General features: G+C 44.7%; 1 protein-coding gene across 2 annotated transcripts; it reads left to right on the forward strand.

Annotated features, from left to right (window-relative positions):
- Window positions 1–377: 377 nt before the first annotated feature.
- LOC8040450 (pancreatic triacylglycerol lipase-like) lies at window positions 378–14,923 on the forward strand. Of its 2 annotated transcripts, XM_029979530.3 has the most exons (5): window positions 378–875; window positions 4,113–4,379; window positions 5,991–6,237; window positions 11,311–11,502; window positions 14,606–14,923. In XM_029979530.3, exons 1-5 carry the CDS (start codon window positions 690–692, stop codon window positions 14,851–14,853), a joined length of 1,140 nt encoding a protein of 379 aa, XP_029835390.3. In that variant the 5' UTR covers window positions 378–689; the 3' UTR covers window positions 14,854–14,923. The 2 variants fall into 2 exon arrangements, with proteins under 2 accessions (XP_029835390.3, XP_042148362.1); XM_042292428.1 differs by lacking the exon at window positions 378–875 and having other exon boundaries at window positions 3,798–4,379.
- Window positions 14,924–15,353: the final 430 nt, after the last annotated feature.

Genomic DNA, 15,353 nt, shown 5'->3' on the forward strand with positions numbered 1-15,353 from the left:
AACATGTAGCTAAATTATTAAACTTCCTTTGGCCACAATGCAAAGTAAAAATAGCAGCATAACCAAAAAAAATAAAACACGCGCGGCCCTGACGTCACGCAGGTGCGGTGGCGCTGTCGACGGCACGGCGCGTGCGCAGACGCCTCATGCGCATTCGGTTTCTGCGCACGCGCAGTGCCCACACCTGGTGTGGGCAAACGCGGGCTTGTTTGGAAACAGCGTGTCCGTCGATAAATATAAAATCTGCAATGCAGCGTGCCCCCCCCCCCCCTCCACCTCTCCTTTCCTTTCTAACCCGCCTCTTTCTTTTTCCCCTCCTTTCTTCTTCCAACACAAAGTAAAAAAAAAAAAAAAAAAGTGAAGAAAAAAAGCACGCAGTACCTGAAGCTGCAAAGAACGAAACGAAAACGGAGTTACAGAGTGCGTCCAATCTTTGGGGTCCACGTTCAAGGTCGTTCGTTTTTCGGTTACCACAAAGGGCGGCACGCAGGCAGGACGGTTCCCGCACGCTGACAATCCACCCCGGTCCTCCCCAAACGGCGACAACAAGAAACAGAAGAAAACAAAATACAAAGAGTAGCGAATTTTGGGGAAACCAACAAAACACTCCCCTCTTCCCGGCTCCGCCACCCGTCTCGCGTAGTCTCCCTTTGGCAGGACAGAGGATCGCACTTGCTGACCGCGCGGTCATGGCGATCTTCCGTAAACCACAGCGACATGTGGCCTTGTCTCTATTATGTCTTGTGAGCGTTCATATCCAAAAGATGATGACGGAGGGCCAAGCAGTCTTTTACGAAGAACTCAACATGGATTTTGCAGCCATTCACGATAACATTGAGCACGCCACGACCCAGGAGGTTATGTACGAGAAGAAGGTAAGACGCCGGTATTACTTCTATTTTACGATCGCTTCAGAAGTTCCTTTTGACTGGCGATCTCAATACAATGTTGAGAGTAGGTTCCTCGTTCATAGGCACTGTCAGACGGCTACGGCCTTCAGAGCGAATGTACTTCAATCAGTTGGGGATCGTGCCGCTATCGGCGTGCCCTGGTTTGCCAATCCTTGAAAGGCGCCCGTTCTGAAGGCCTCCTCGTGCACGTCTGAGAATTCCCTTTATCTGGTGGCCAAAACACAAGGTTGTGAAAGTAGTTTAAAGCCCGTTTCAGTCGAAACCAATGGTCAGATAATGTGGTATCATTGGTATTATCGGATAGCGTGCTCAAAGAACGTGCAGATACTTCGGGCTCTCTTAATAGGAAAACAAATAGTGTAACCGCGTGTTTTGCCAGCGTACACACTTGCGGCTCAGACATGCGCACTGTACTCCTTTTAGTTTTCGGCAGTCATGAATTAGCCTTAGAATCGGTTCAACACATTAATAGACATATCTATAGTTCTAGTTACCCACATTACAAGTCCCACAGTAATAGTTTTTGTAAAGATATTGAAGTTTTAAATTTGGTCTAAGGGGCTGAGATGCTCTATACTGGCAGCACTCAAAACATGACGTCAGATGTTGTACGTAAATATAATAATAATAATAATAATAATAATAATAATAATAATAATAATAATAATAATAATAATCGTTTATTTGTTCTGTGCCCCAGAAAAAACCTTACGGTTTTGATGGGGTGGTAAATACGCACAGTGAAACAAAAACAAAAAAAAGTTGCATCGTAACAATGCTGTTATAAACAGTATACAACATGTGGTGCAGTTCATGCATGAAGGGGGCCAATTTACTGAAAATATCTAAATTTGGTGACGCTAAATCGTTAAATAACATTTGCGTGCGAATTATTGATGACATTTGTTTTCTAGAACACAGCGATAAAATAAAAAAGGAAATCTGTACAACTGAGCTGGTACGTGAAAATTAACACAGCGAAACAAGTTAGCGTCAAAGTTTCCGCTGATTATTTCGTGTAGAAACAAGTCACGAAAAAGTCTTCGAGTTGGTAAACATTGAAGACGCAGACTTTTCAGTATATATTCGCAATCATAATAACATCCATTAAAATACATATCAGAAATAACTCGAATAAAACGTTTTGCATGAATTCAATACACGACGCATCAGTAGTCATAAAAAAAATCCATATAACGCTGCCAAATTCAACGTTTGTACGTACCAGACAGGAAAATAAACGATCAGTGCGTAAGAGACGAGTGAAGTCAAAAGACAAGCCGGGGGGGGGGGGGGGGGGGGGGGGGTGATAGTAAATCCAGCATTCGGACTGAAGAGGCCACAATCCGCGTGACATGATAGGAAAAACAAAGCCCGGTATCAAAACAAATCCCAAGGTCGTGAGCAACAGCGATTCGTGTAATAGTTGCTGACTGAAGTACATACGGTTAAGATGAAATTTCGCGTTTTCGTGACATTGTCAGTAGCTTCGCTTTGTAACAAAAATTAACTGAACACAACTCAGAAACACGTAGGATATCATCCTGCAAAAGATCGCAGTCATCGGGTGATCGTATACTCGTAAATATCTTGATATAATGATAATCAGCGAGCATTAACAGCTATGAATCTTTTATGATTAATTCGAAGTCGTTTATAAAAATAAGGAACGAAAGGAGCCCGAGGTTGGGGTTTTTGGGGTACCTCAGAAGTTGGCATAGAACTTCAGAGTAGCTGTTTGACATTTTCGCACAACTCTGACGACCAGTAATATAAGTCTTAAACCAGCTAAGAAGTCGAAGTGATAAGCGATACAGGGATAACTTATAGAGTAGAAGATCATGATTCACTTTATCGAAAGCCTTACTCATGTCAAAGTAAACAATATCTACTTGGCCTCGGGAAAGAACTATGGAAACTGAATAACCAAGAAAAGAACAAAGATTTGTTTGCATCAAACGAGACTTTAAAAACCCACGTTTAACATTACAAAATGCTTGTTGAAAGTAACAGGAAACACGCGAGCTAATAATCATCTCAAAGGCTTTCGAAAAAACACATAACAAAGATATAGGTCGATTTTCCACTCTACAGGTATTATCGTTTTTATGCACTGGTATAACAACATACATCTTCCACGTTAATGCAAAATAACAGTTTTTAAGGAAAGGTTAAATATGTGACATGAAACATGAACTATCTATCACACTGGCACATCCCTTGATAATAAATTAGTCCAGAAGTTTTTTGAGCGACAGAAGGGACAATCACAAGGGAGTAGACACGGACAAGCGCAAACTACCCCCTTGTGATTGCCCCTTGTGTCGCGCAAAAAACTTCTAGACTGCATCATGAACCAACTAGGCCAACAACAAGTTTTAATAAAATTAGGTATCATATCGATTACTACTGACAACTTGGCCTTGAGCCTTGTTATAGCTTCTAATACCCCGCTCGTTCCTATGCAACTGATAGAGAGAAAGTCCTGACAACGCACATTATTTAGGGCAGGTCCACCCAAAAACAAATCTGATGAATAGCATTTTCGAAAGTGACCCCCAAAAATACTCGCAGCCTCTAAGGGAGGCGATACCTCGACATGGGTGGGGCAGTATGAGGAGGGCAACACAGCTTGTTTACGACGGGTTAGAAGAAGTTTGATAGTGTGAAATAAACACGAATTAATCTCATGTTAGCAAAATAAAAAAGCATGCTTAAAATACTGCTTTTTAGACTGTCTGCTCAATTTGTTCGTTAGACAGCACGTGACGTCACCACATTGAAAAGAGCAGAAAAATCTCAATGTTGGTTTTTGGCATCACTTTCATTCGTCATTTTATCGATTTGAATTTAGAGATAAGAAGTATCATGTCGGGAAGAGTAAAGCCTGGGTATTGCGAAATTGTGTTTAGTTTGGATAGCTCAAAAGGCTGACAGATCTTTTGTTTGGATAGCTCGAAAGGTTGACAGATCATGACTCGTGAGCAAAGCCACGTGTTTGCACTTCCAAGTGCTGCTGACGTTAAATACTGTAACCAAGCCAGGAACATCGAGGACATATGTTGCTCGAGTATCCATTGTCACAACAGGAAAGTTTTCAATAGAGTAGTTTTGTTCTGCGTGTGTTTTGAAGCACGATTTTCGGTGGCCACGAAACGTCACCGTGACGTTCGTTCAACACTCAGAACCAGGTTCTCGCAGGTGTGCTTCGATGTGGTCGGCTGCTTCGACCAGAAGGGGCTGCTGGCTCATGCGCGGCAGTTTCCCCAGTCTCCCAAGGAGATCGGGACGGCGTTCCGACTGTACTCGAGGAGCGGGAGCGACGTCTTGGACATCTACGCCCCCGGGGGCATGACACTGCCGCGGGCTTACCGCACCGGGGGACCCCTCAAAGTCATCACGCACGGGCTGGGGGGCAACGGAAACGTCACGTACCTGCGGCACATGATGGACGCTCTCCTCAGGCTGGTAAGTACCTTATACGTCTTGGACAAACTTCCAGAAGCTGCTAAACTATTGTGGTGAAATGTTTGAAATTCTTTTCAAACAGTTCGAAGCAGAAGTGTTCTGTTCCATCACGGGAAGACATTTCGCAAGAATCCTTACAATCCGCGTGCTAAGCGCGCAACGAATTATGGGAACGTCCTGTATACTTAGGGTCCTTTGTTTTCGAGTAATGCCCGAAATTTACTTATATTTATAGCCAGAACGTGTTTCTTCGTAAATTAAATTCCACCGTTTTTCAAATTACTCTGTTCCGAATATATTTGCTATGAAGCAAAGGGTCGGTAGGACTAGGGACACATCCACTGGCTCCGGACCTCGGAAACGAACCTGGATTTCGTTGGCTTCAGTAACCGAGATCGAGCCCCAAAATGTAGCTTTTGTGTTTATTGTGAAGTATCCTTCGCCCCTCTTCTCCTCCTGCTCCAACCAAAAGAAAAAAAAAAAAAAAAAGTGAATCTATTTTTAAAACTTGACTTCGAAGAAAAACAGCAGATATTTTGATCGTGTCGAAACAAAGTGATGTTCTGCATAGCAAATGTACGTGTATTGAGGGAACGTTGTCTCAATTCAGGTATGTCCAAAAGCCAGACACGACTATAGGATACACAGAGCTGCTTCGCATGCAGAAGATTATCTAAGCAAATAGGATTATGCAAAATCAAAAAAGTCCAAGTGAGCTTGTATATACCATGTTCCAACGCTATCTTGTGTACTTTAAAGACTTGTTTGTGACATTGATACTGGAACAGATCTTAGCAGTTTATTGTTAATTATACTTATCTTTTTTTCTAAATATAACATGAAAAGCTTGAACTCAGAAATAATATTCTAAAAAAAAAAAAAAAAACCGTTTTCTCCCCGATTAGCAGCATGAAACAAAGCGCCCTATTTTTAACCCCCGCATTTTGGAAAAAAAAAAAAAAAGAACTTCAAAATGAAGGATTTTATGCGGAGCTCAAGTTCGTCTGCTTCTTTTGCAGGGGTTGTCGTGACGTCAGAACGCCAAGTTTTGATTAGCTCTGACTTAAAGATAGTGGGTAGACCTCAATGCTAGCTGTCTTGAGGTGTACCCAAGGATCCTTCAGATCAGAGCCAGTCAGAGCTCGACGTTCTGACGTCACCAAAACCCTTTTAAGAGAAGCAGACGAACTTGCGCTCCGCATATGCTCCTGGCCTTCACAACACGCATCTACCACAGACAAAGCTGGCAGTGCTGATCGATTCTCACTTGCCTCGCCCGCTCGCCTGCGTGTCCTCCGTAGTCTGTTAACACTGCTTAGACACCCTATAAACGACGCGGTGTTTGCTCCAGGCATGACGACAGAATTATATTTGAGGACACGCCTCAATACCTATGTATGATTCGAACACGTCTGCAAATAGCTTTCGTATGAGCCACTATGACAAGACCGTCATGCAAGGAAGAAACACGCCCCAGACAGTGTTTGCTGACTGTCTTCCGTATAAAGTATTAGCAGCGTGACCGCCCTTATCCTATACTGGCAGTTCCCGGCATTCCTTTCGGCAGAGCGGACGGCGCTGCGCACTTTTCACACGGTATTCCGGTCGCAGGAAGACGGCAACGTGGTGGTGGTGGATTGGTGGCGGGGCTCCAGGCTGCTGGACTACGTCCAGGCTTGCGTCAACTCGGAGCTGGTGGGTCGCGAGGTGGCGCACCTGGTGGCATCGCTGGTGCGCAACGGCGTCGTGCAGCCGTGGAACGTGCACCTGATCGGCTTCAGCCTAGGCGCACAGACGATGGGCTTCGCCGCCAGGAGGCTGGCGCGGAACTACGGGCTCAAGGCTGGCAGGCTCACCGGTGAGAATTGATTGCAGAAACATGTAAGAAAAAAAATCATAGCGAATCGCTGGGCAATAGACCCAAAGCGTTCGGCGCATGCGTGACGCCGCCATAACTTTAGCTCACAGGAGGCTGATGGCCGTGTATGCGAGCGCTCGTGCCATCAAGTGCTCTACACGCGCACAGTATACCTGCCCGCACAGTATACCACCTAACAAATCAACTCACGGCGATGTGTTGTGACGTGCAGTAAAGGAAAAACAAATGTGTTTTCTTGAAAAAGTGCGATTCCCACCTGCGCACGCGCTTTTCTACTGCGATGGCCTCTCCCTTCCCTCAACACTCAAAACCAATCACGAGGCTTCACTTTTGGACTTCACGAAATGCCAAACAGCTAGCGAAGTCAGTGTACACGGGTAATGCAATTTAAAGGTGAAAGTCAAGAATTATGTGGGTGCTTTGGCACTAGTGTCAATAGACTTTGCCAAAAATACGTGGTACCGCCCTTTCCCCTCCCCCCCCCCCCCCCCCCCTACCCCCCGCATTTGCTTGATGCACAGTAACGTTCGGATGTAAGACACGTGAGAGAGGAATGAAAGATCGAGTTGACGCTCGTTTAGCTTTTTGTAATTTCAGAACGCAGAGACGGCGGAAAGGGCGAAACACAAAGTATGTGATGACCTGCTTTTGTGTTAATTTATTTTTGCGCGCGTTCTGAGCTCCCAATGATAAGAAAGAAAGAATCGTGCCGCTTCCAGGATATTCGAAGCGTTCGAGTCCGCATGAGCCTACATCTCCGAGGAATGGAAAGTGTTTCCGTCTCGTACGAACTACGGTTGCCAGTCTTTAAAACATAATTTACCTTCATTGTTCAACAAATATCATGTAGATTAGGGATGCCGCGAACTTTTTCGAATCGAAGTTTCGATGATCGAATCAAGCGATTTGAAAGGTTCGAAAGATTTCGAATTTTCGAACTTTCCACATCGAGAAATTCGACAAGAGCCGAATTTTCGAACTTATTAAACTAGGAAGTTCGACGCTTTTTCGAATTTTCGAACTTATTACGCTGCAAAATTTGAGACTTGTCGAACTTTCGACCTTGATAGACTAAAACATTCGATGATTTTCGAACTTCCGAACTTTTTGCACTAAAAAGTTTGAAGCTTTTCGAACTTTCGAACTTCCTATGCTAAGAAATTCGATAATTTTCGAACTTTCGAACCTATTAATCGAAATAATTCGAAAATTGTCGAACTCTCGATTCCTGAAAACTCAAAAGTTCGACGAACTTCGAACTTCTAGGGTAGAAGTTCGAAGCTCGTCGAACTTCGAAAGACCGGCGGGCGGTTTCATTTGTATTCAAGCAGTGAAGTACATTCGTAATTTTTTTTCTTAATTTTACATGGGGTGACGCATTCCTTGCGAAAGACAATGCCGTTTATTTCAATCACCTGGCATGCTTGGTTTTAGAAAAATAGATTCCCGAAGGAGCGAGGAAGGACGACGGGTTTTTGACAGTTGTCGTTTGTGCCATATTTGAAGCGCGCTATAGCCGGAGCTATTTATGGTGGAGATGCTAAACTTTTTAAGAATGATCTATATATAGCCTAGGTGAGTGTCGTCTTAAGATATGATTATTGTTGTTCAAGACGAGTTTCGAATAAATATCCAAACACGTACCTACGGACCTTAAACTTGGCAATTTTTGTTCGCCTACATTGTTTGGGTATCGCATTTAAATTAACACCAGAGAGAGTCCAAATCATTACCATCTGCAGAATACAAAATAATGTATTAATTGTTTTTTTTTCACGTTGAGGGAGAAATTAACTCATGGGGTAAGATTTCTAAAATTGTTCAAATTCAGCGCGTCATAAAATTTTTTTTTCTCATTTTACGCTTTTGGGACGTGTTTCTTTTGGCCTGCACACATTTTGGTAGGAGAAACTTGTTTCATAGCTCTGGGCCTCTGAATATGCAAGAATACATTCCGGCGGGTTCTTGATAGTTTTTTTTTCTCTCCAGCTTTTTATTTTTGAATTTATTATTATGCTTATTTATTGATTAATTTTTACCAATGGCAGAGTTATTTAGGTCGAAAAGACATAGCTTTGAACTTTCGAGCCACCGAGCATGTGACGAGTAGTGCCTTCTGACAACGAGTTTCTAAAGACGTGTTCACACATGCAGCGGAGCGCTACAAGCATAGCGCTGACCTCGTGCTAAGCACGTGCCGACGGGAGCGTTCACCAGCTTTGTATCGCACCGTCGGAACTGTTGCTCATGGCATACGATAAGTACCTGGCGGCACGTGAGCAGCGTTACATCAGCGCTTCGCTGCATGTGAGAACCGGCCTTAACAATGACCATCTACGCGATCTTTCATGCAGTGAAGAGTGACAGTAGCTATACATATACATAAATAATTTCAGATTAAAATAAGCTCGACCATGCCCTCTTTCCCCGTATTGTTTTCTTTAACAGTCCGAAATATCTGGGAGGGGGGGGGGGGGGGGGAGACTGGAGCTCCCCCCCTCCTCCCCCGTTTTTCCTCTTCCGACGCCACCGGTATGGTAGAACGCTTCTCGACCTCACGTTGCGTTAGCTTCTGTGCGTTTTGCTCGGCGTTTCTTCCGCCCCAGAAAATAAACCTCCAAACCAATTACAAACAAAAAAAATGGTCAAGGTGCAGGTGAGCTGGTGTATGTTGATCATGATGCAAAATCCCGAGACTGGGAATGAAATTCGCAAGAAATAGTGTAAGAAAGAAAAAAGTGGACAGGACAACGTCTCAAACTCAGCTGAGTTGAGTTCGAGACGCTGTCCTGGAGCTGAGTTTTGAGCTGAGTTGAGTTTGAGACGTTGTCCTGAGCTAAGTTTTCAGCTGAGTTGAGTTTGAGACGTTGTCGTGTCCCCTTTTTTCTGTCTTCTTACACTTTTTCTTTCAAATTTCACTCCCAGTCTCAGGATTTTGCATCATGTACAAACTAAACTTACTATATGCCTGCGCCACTCGGGCAGCATTCGATCGGATTACTACCAGCGTGCAAGGGGGTAGGGGGGCAGTTTGCCAGATCACTTCAAGGTTTTTCTGAACCTCAACCACCTGCCTGCCCCTGGCCGTTTCGAACTGGATGAGTATCGTTAAACAGTGCGTCCGTAGGATCACTACTTCCTAATGCACGTTAATGACCACCCCGGGCTGGCGGTCACAATTACTGATCTATTGTTACACGTCACCGCACTGGCAAATATTCCAGCACATGCGGGGCACTCGTCGTCTCATTTAATTGCCTGACCAACTTCGCGCAGTATCACACGCGAACTTTTCGAAACCTGATTTCGTGAAAAACAGTGAGGCGTGAAAACGTTATTTGAAACTGAAACTGGTGGCGGAACATGAAAACCGGACTTCGAACTTTGCGCACTTGGACTTTAAAAATAAAAAAAAAAACCTTCAAAGTTTTTTTTTTGAATTTAGCATTAAAAGAGATTCGAACTTTTCGAACTTTATGTAGAAAGAAATTCGAAATCTTCAAATTTATCGAACTTTATGTCTTTGAAAATTCGATACGTTCGAGTTTTTCGAATTTTAGATCCAAAGATATTCGAAACATTCGAATCTCTCGAATTTCAAATTAGGGAAGTTCGAAATCTTCGAATTTATCGAACCTCAAGTAAACAAATATTCGAAATAATCAAACCCGAACTTTTAGAAACCGTGAAACCTTCGAACTTTTCGAATTCGAAACCCCACGATTTTGGAAAGTTGCGAATTTTTCAAATTCGAACCTCCCTACGGTCGAAAATATCGAACTTTTCGAAATCGAACATCAGTTCGGTTCGAAAATATCGAAACCTTTCGAATTCAAACCTAGGGTGGTTCGCGGCATCCTAATGTAGATAAACACTAAATCATTGTACTTATGTTTTGGATAAAAATTTTGTGTAAACCTGTGAAATCTAGCGCTTTTATGTATGCATTTTACTTGTTGCCATAATCTGTGCAGTTATTTTTGTATCCCCGTAGCTATCTGCCGAAGTGCACGGGGCCTGGACCTCGTCAAGTCAACATGCGTCGACTTTTTGTCGGTGGCTCCGGCGCCTGTCACCTGTACAGATGCAAGAATAAAAATTATTATTATTAATTTTATCTAGAACACCCACAATTCCCTCACCGCGAGTTCTCCGGGAATTTTTTGGAAAGGTCTATTATACGGAACATGCCACGGAAACTTTTCGTTGCGCTACGTCGTAAGGCCAAGCAGAGTATATAGTGGTTCGATTTTGAGTTCTTTTTTTATTCTTGGTTGTTTGCTTTCGTTGTTTAGGCTGATTTTGATTGCTTTTGTTTGGTGTCAAAAGTAATTTTGTGTGATCTAGCAACAGTTCGCTTAGATCAAACTGTTAAAAATTATAAGATCGTAGAGGGATAATAGATTTATTGTAGACTATTCAATTTGTTTTTTTTTTTGTGATTTTTATGCATACGGGCTGCACATTCTCAGGCAGAAGCATGAAAGTGCTTCTGTGAGGCGGAATTAAATGTACATTTTAATTCACGACAGGCGGTGCCGTTTTCCTCGATCGCGGACTGTTTAAACGTTCCCGGAGACCGGACAAGAGTTTTCTTGTGATTTGAGACAAAGCTTGAGATAGCTGGCAACAATCATTGCAAGCACCAAGATGGCTGGCGTGTCGTCACTAGTGTAGCTTATTTAACGGCTCTACACTAGTTCGCACCTCAAGAACCGTAGTAGAACAAAAGAGTCCGGCTCCTTGCGGAGTGTTATTAATTTCCCCCCGTGTGTGTGGATGATTAAGATATACGTAGGTGCACTTTAGATTAGATTCGTGTCATATTTTTAAAACGTGTACGTTTAAACGCCAAAAGCATCGCTTCTTCCTCCGATAACCAAGTCCTGTAAGAAGAACTACCTACTTCCTACACAAACACGGCGCTGTTTTGTTTTTTTTTTGTCTTTAAATATGCACCGATTAGACGTCCTTCAAACTCTAATATTACACCACGAGCCTTGTTTACAGACGATGAGCTGGCAAACTTTTGTGTGCTGGTCCGCGTTGCAGCGCTGGACGGCGCGGCCCCGCTGTTCGAGACGCACGGCCTCCACCCGCGCAAGCAGGACGTGCTGTACCTGGACGCGGTGCACACGAGCGCGGGCACGAACCTGCTCATGGGCCACGTCGGGCTGCGGAGGCCCTTCGGCCACGTGGACTTCTACCCCAACGGCGGCGTGCACCAGAAGGGATGCGAACAGAGTCAGTACATGCGCGGGCCCGATCTCTGGCCGAACCCGGAGGTTCGACTGGGTCGGCGAACCTTCGAATTTTTGGCAAACTTCAACGAAGTTCAACTTTTGAACGGTGTTCTCGACTTCCATTCATTATTTATATACAAAAAAAGGAAAGACGTTTAATCCCCTGTAACGCCGAATTAGAGCGCAGCTCTTGATGAGGAGGAGGGAAGGGCAGTGATGGGAGAAGTAGGAAAGTCCCCCACTACTAACCTGGGTCACTGGTGACGTCATCAGTGGCGATGACGTCATCCTCATCGTCATCGGGCGGTTACGCCGACGGCGACGGTGACGCCGCTCAAGCTGGAAACGGACGCCTAAGAGCTGCGCTCTAAAACAACCTGCACCGCCGAAACATTATAGCCAGGTACAGCCTACTATTTTCCAATTATTTGAACGTTTTGTGTATAGTTGTGCCGTTAGAAGAATATGTACGCGTATAAACATAAGGGGGCGCTTCGCACACTCATTGAGATCACGGAAACAGAAATCCCTGGCGTGTCAACAAATTGAACAGTAACTTGCGAGTGACTTACGAAGTGAGTACAAGTTACTTGCAAAAAGTATTTAACTTAGAGTGCTAAATTAAATACTCACCTTCGAAAGCATTTCTCAAATACCAAGTTACTCATAAAGGTATTTAAAATACGGTGACTTGAGCAGAGCATTTAAGTTACGTACAAATCTGGTTGAAGTCGAACGTCGTCGGACTAGATTTTTGGCAGGTTCGGGACATCTCTAGTCGACCTTTTGCAAAAGTCCCGAAAGGTCACGCGCGAAGCGTGCAATGCATTATGGGAAGTTATATAAGCTCCTCTTTGCCCTCTCAGTCCCTACCACGTGACAATTAAGAGAGAAAGAGTGGGTAGCCGGCTCAGCGCAACTGCTCGCCTGCGTGTCCTCCGTTGACTTTGTCGTCTGGTACAGACGGTTATATACAGGATGTTCCCAGCAATCCTCTCGACTCCACAGAGGGCACTGCACGGCCTGCAAAGCGCCTACTGGACAACCTTGATATACCATTTATAGTCTTTTAGATGGCGGTAGAGAACGCAAATAACGCGTCCTGCTTCAGAGCCCATAATATAAAACATAAAACTCGTAAAAAAGTGTCGATAATCATCCGTTGCTATTCAGTGACGAGTGCATGTGTAATTTCCTGTCTGCCATTATTAAATTAGTGTGCAGTGCACCTAAACAAAAAAGATGAAAGAAAGAATAACTTTTAGATAAGTATTGTAGATTCAAATAATGTTCTACTGAACTCGTTTTATTTTTCTGAGAGATTACACAAGAATAACGACATTAAAACTACGAGGAATGTTCCTGCGTCCTAACCGCGCGCTGCTCGCAAGGCGTCTGCCCTGCTCTCCTCTCTCCTCTCTTGCCGTGGGGGCGACTTGAGTTGTTTAGTCTACCACCACGGAGGTCTGGCCGACTGGCCCGCAACCGGGCCCCCGAGCTGGTGTCGGGTATCCCCGGTGCGTGCCAGCCTCCTCCGCGGCTCGAGGGAGCGTGTTGCGGTGAAGACGATGTTGTCGCTGCAAGCCTCTACAAGTATATCGCCGGTACTATCGGTAAAATCGATGGAACAAAAGTGACCCTAAACAGGGTTATCGCCAGACCTCGAGTTGTTTCATTTCCTAGAACTTCTTGTAGCAGGACGTTCACATTTATGTGTTCGAGGCAAAATGGGAAAAAAAGAAGACATTGACTCAGTGTCCCGGTATTCGAGACGCGCGATGTGATCTCACGTCACGCTGCTGCGGTGGCGCTGCTGTCGGCACGGCACATGCGCAGACCGATTTCTGCGCAAGCGCAGTGCCAACATCTGATGTGAGCAAACCTGGGTTTGTTTGTAAACAGCGTGTTAGCCTATATAAAAGGCAGTGGAGATCCGGGCCTGTCGTGCGACCCACGAAACGTGGGTATGTTTTTATTTTTTAAACCCCCTTTTGTCCATTGAAATGACTGGCTCTATACACATTCTTCGAGGAAGTAAACGAGCACTGCAGGATATCTTCAGAATGTGGTATTTGCAGCGCTAACCTCGGGTATCATTTGACCACTGTCGCGCACAAGGAAATGCTAAATCCTTAAGGGCGTAAAAAGATTTACGCCCATGGCTACACCCTTTCAGCGTCCTTGCTTATTGCACCATTTTCAGTCATAAAATAGGGTGGTGCTGTTGCATCGAACACACTCTATTTTTGAAGGGTGTGAAATAGGTGCACAGAAGAGTGCTAGGGGCTGCAAGGATCGTCAGCATCCTATCATGGAGATGTTTACCAGCATCCCAAGGGTGTTGCCGTAACACCCTTAGGGTGTTAGCCGCGGGCACACTGTAGCGAATTCATAATACGAAAGGCGGCCTGCAGACACTGTCTGAGACGGGCTTCTTCCTCGTATGGCAGTCCTGTTGCATTGTTAATAAAAACACTGTCTGTAGACATGTTCTGAGCATACATACGTGTAAACCAAGCATGCTTTCAGCTTGCGTGACGCGTGTCCGAAGAATATTTTCTTTCATTATGTCTGCAGCCAAATTCGCGCTTTTTGCATGATGTGACGGGAACATGTTAATTTTTTACTGTGCATTCCATCCGCGTTTTTTTGTGTTACACCAGACCGCGTCAGTTTTTTTCTCTACATGCTTGGATATAGTACTATCGGACAATATTCTTAACGCACCTATCTGTTCTTTCCATATCTCCCCTTCCCCATCCCCAGCACAAAGTAGCAATTTCCATCATCAATCAGTTCGGCTAACCTCTTCGTCTTTCTAAGGACCCAATTTTTTTTCGCTCCTCTTCTTCGCATCTTTTTCACTTAGTGACGCAAAAAAAAAAAAAAAAAAGAAAAAAGTGCGTTTGTGATGAGTGACGTAGTGGCGTCATTTTGTTTCCGGAAATGCGGGGTCGGAGCATCCCCTTCAGCTGATATGTTGGAGCAGATCATAACATGCTCTGTGTCCTCCACTGAACCGCCACGTTCTTCTGGCGAATGACGCCACAAAGCGTATACGGTAGATTCCGTTCCTCTCCTCATTCCTCGACGACTCCGACCAGGTCTGACGTGCTCCCACCAGCGAGCCTCGCTGTACTTCGTCGAGTCCCTGCGCCACTGGACCCAGTGCCGCTTCAAGTCCCTCGCGTGGCCCGAAGGCTGCCGCTTCTTCAACAGCCGGCGGCGTTGTGGCCGGGGCCCGCCCTCGGGTTCGGACTTTGGCCGCATGGGCTACTTCAGCCCGTCGACCAAGGCACGCGGCGTTCACTACCTGGAGACCAATCAAGACCAGCCGTTCTGCAAGGAGTGACGGGTCCGCGTTATGTCTCCATCGTTGGTCGCCTCGGCGCAAAAATAAAAGGCTGTTAATGTATGCATGATTTAGAGCTCGACTTACGTGGCTTACCCTTGAACGCACGATCTCGAGAGTCCCTGGGCGTGTACAGTACCTCGATGCACCGGACACACCAATAATGATAATAATAATGTCTATTTTTCTATCAAATAAATGATGGACGGAGACCGAGGAAAAAAAATAAGCTGTATCGTGCTGCTTGACGATCGACTTCCCGGCCCCCACTCTTACACAAACAGCAGTGGCACAAGAAAAAATAAACGGGACACAATATTATTCAAAAAGTAATCCGAGGCGGCAATATGCACGTTTTTGGTAGTAACAGATGATACATATATGAGTTGAAAGTTCTATGTAACTATGTATCGATGTAACACATGATACATAAATACGCTGAGAGTATACATACGCAGAATATATCATGCATATACACATTTAGATATATACACAGAAAA

This window comes from Ixodes scapularis, unplaced genomic scaffold (genome assembly GCF_016920785.2).
Source record: "Ixodes scapularis isolate PalLabHiFi unplaced genomic scaffold, ASM1692078v2 PGA_scaffold3__209_contigs__length_174095766, whole genome shotgun sequence".
NCBI classification, from domain to species: domain Eukaryota; kingdom Metazoa; phylum Arthropoda; class Arachnida; order Ixodida; family Ixodidae; genus Ixodes; species Ixodes scapularis.

Coding starts and splice junctions, on each gene's coding strand:
- LOC8040450 (XM_042292428.1), top strand. CDS start 3,885: ATGACTCGTGAGCAAAGCCACGTGTTTGCACTTCCAAGTGCTGCTGAC. Junction 6,238..11,310: donor CAAGGCTGGCAGGCTCACCG/GTGAGAATTGAT, acceptor TCCGCGTTGCAG/CGCTGGACGGCGCGGCCCCG. Junction 11,503..14,605: donor CCAGAAGGGATGCGAACAGA/GTCAGTACATGC, acceptor GACTCCGACCAG/GTCTGACGTGCTCCCACCAG.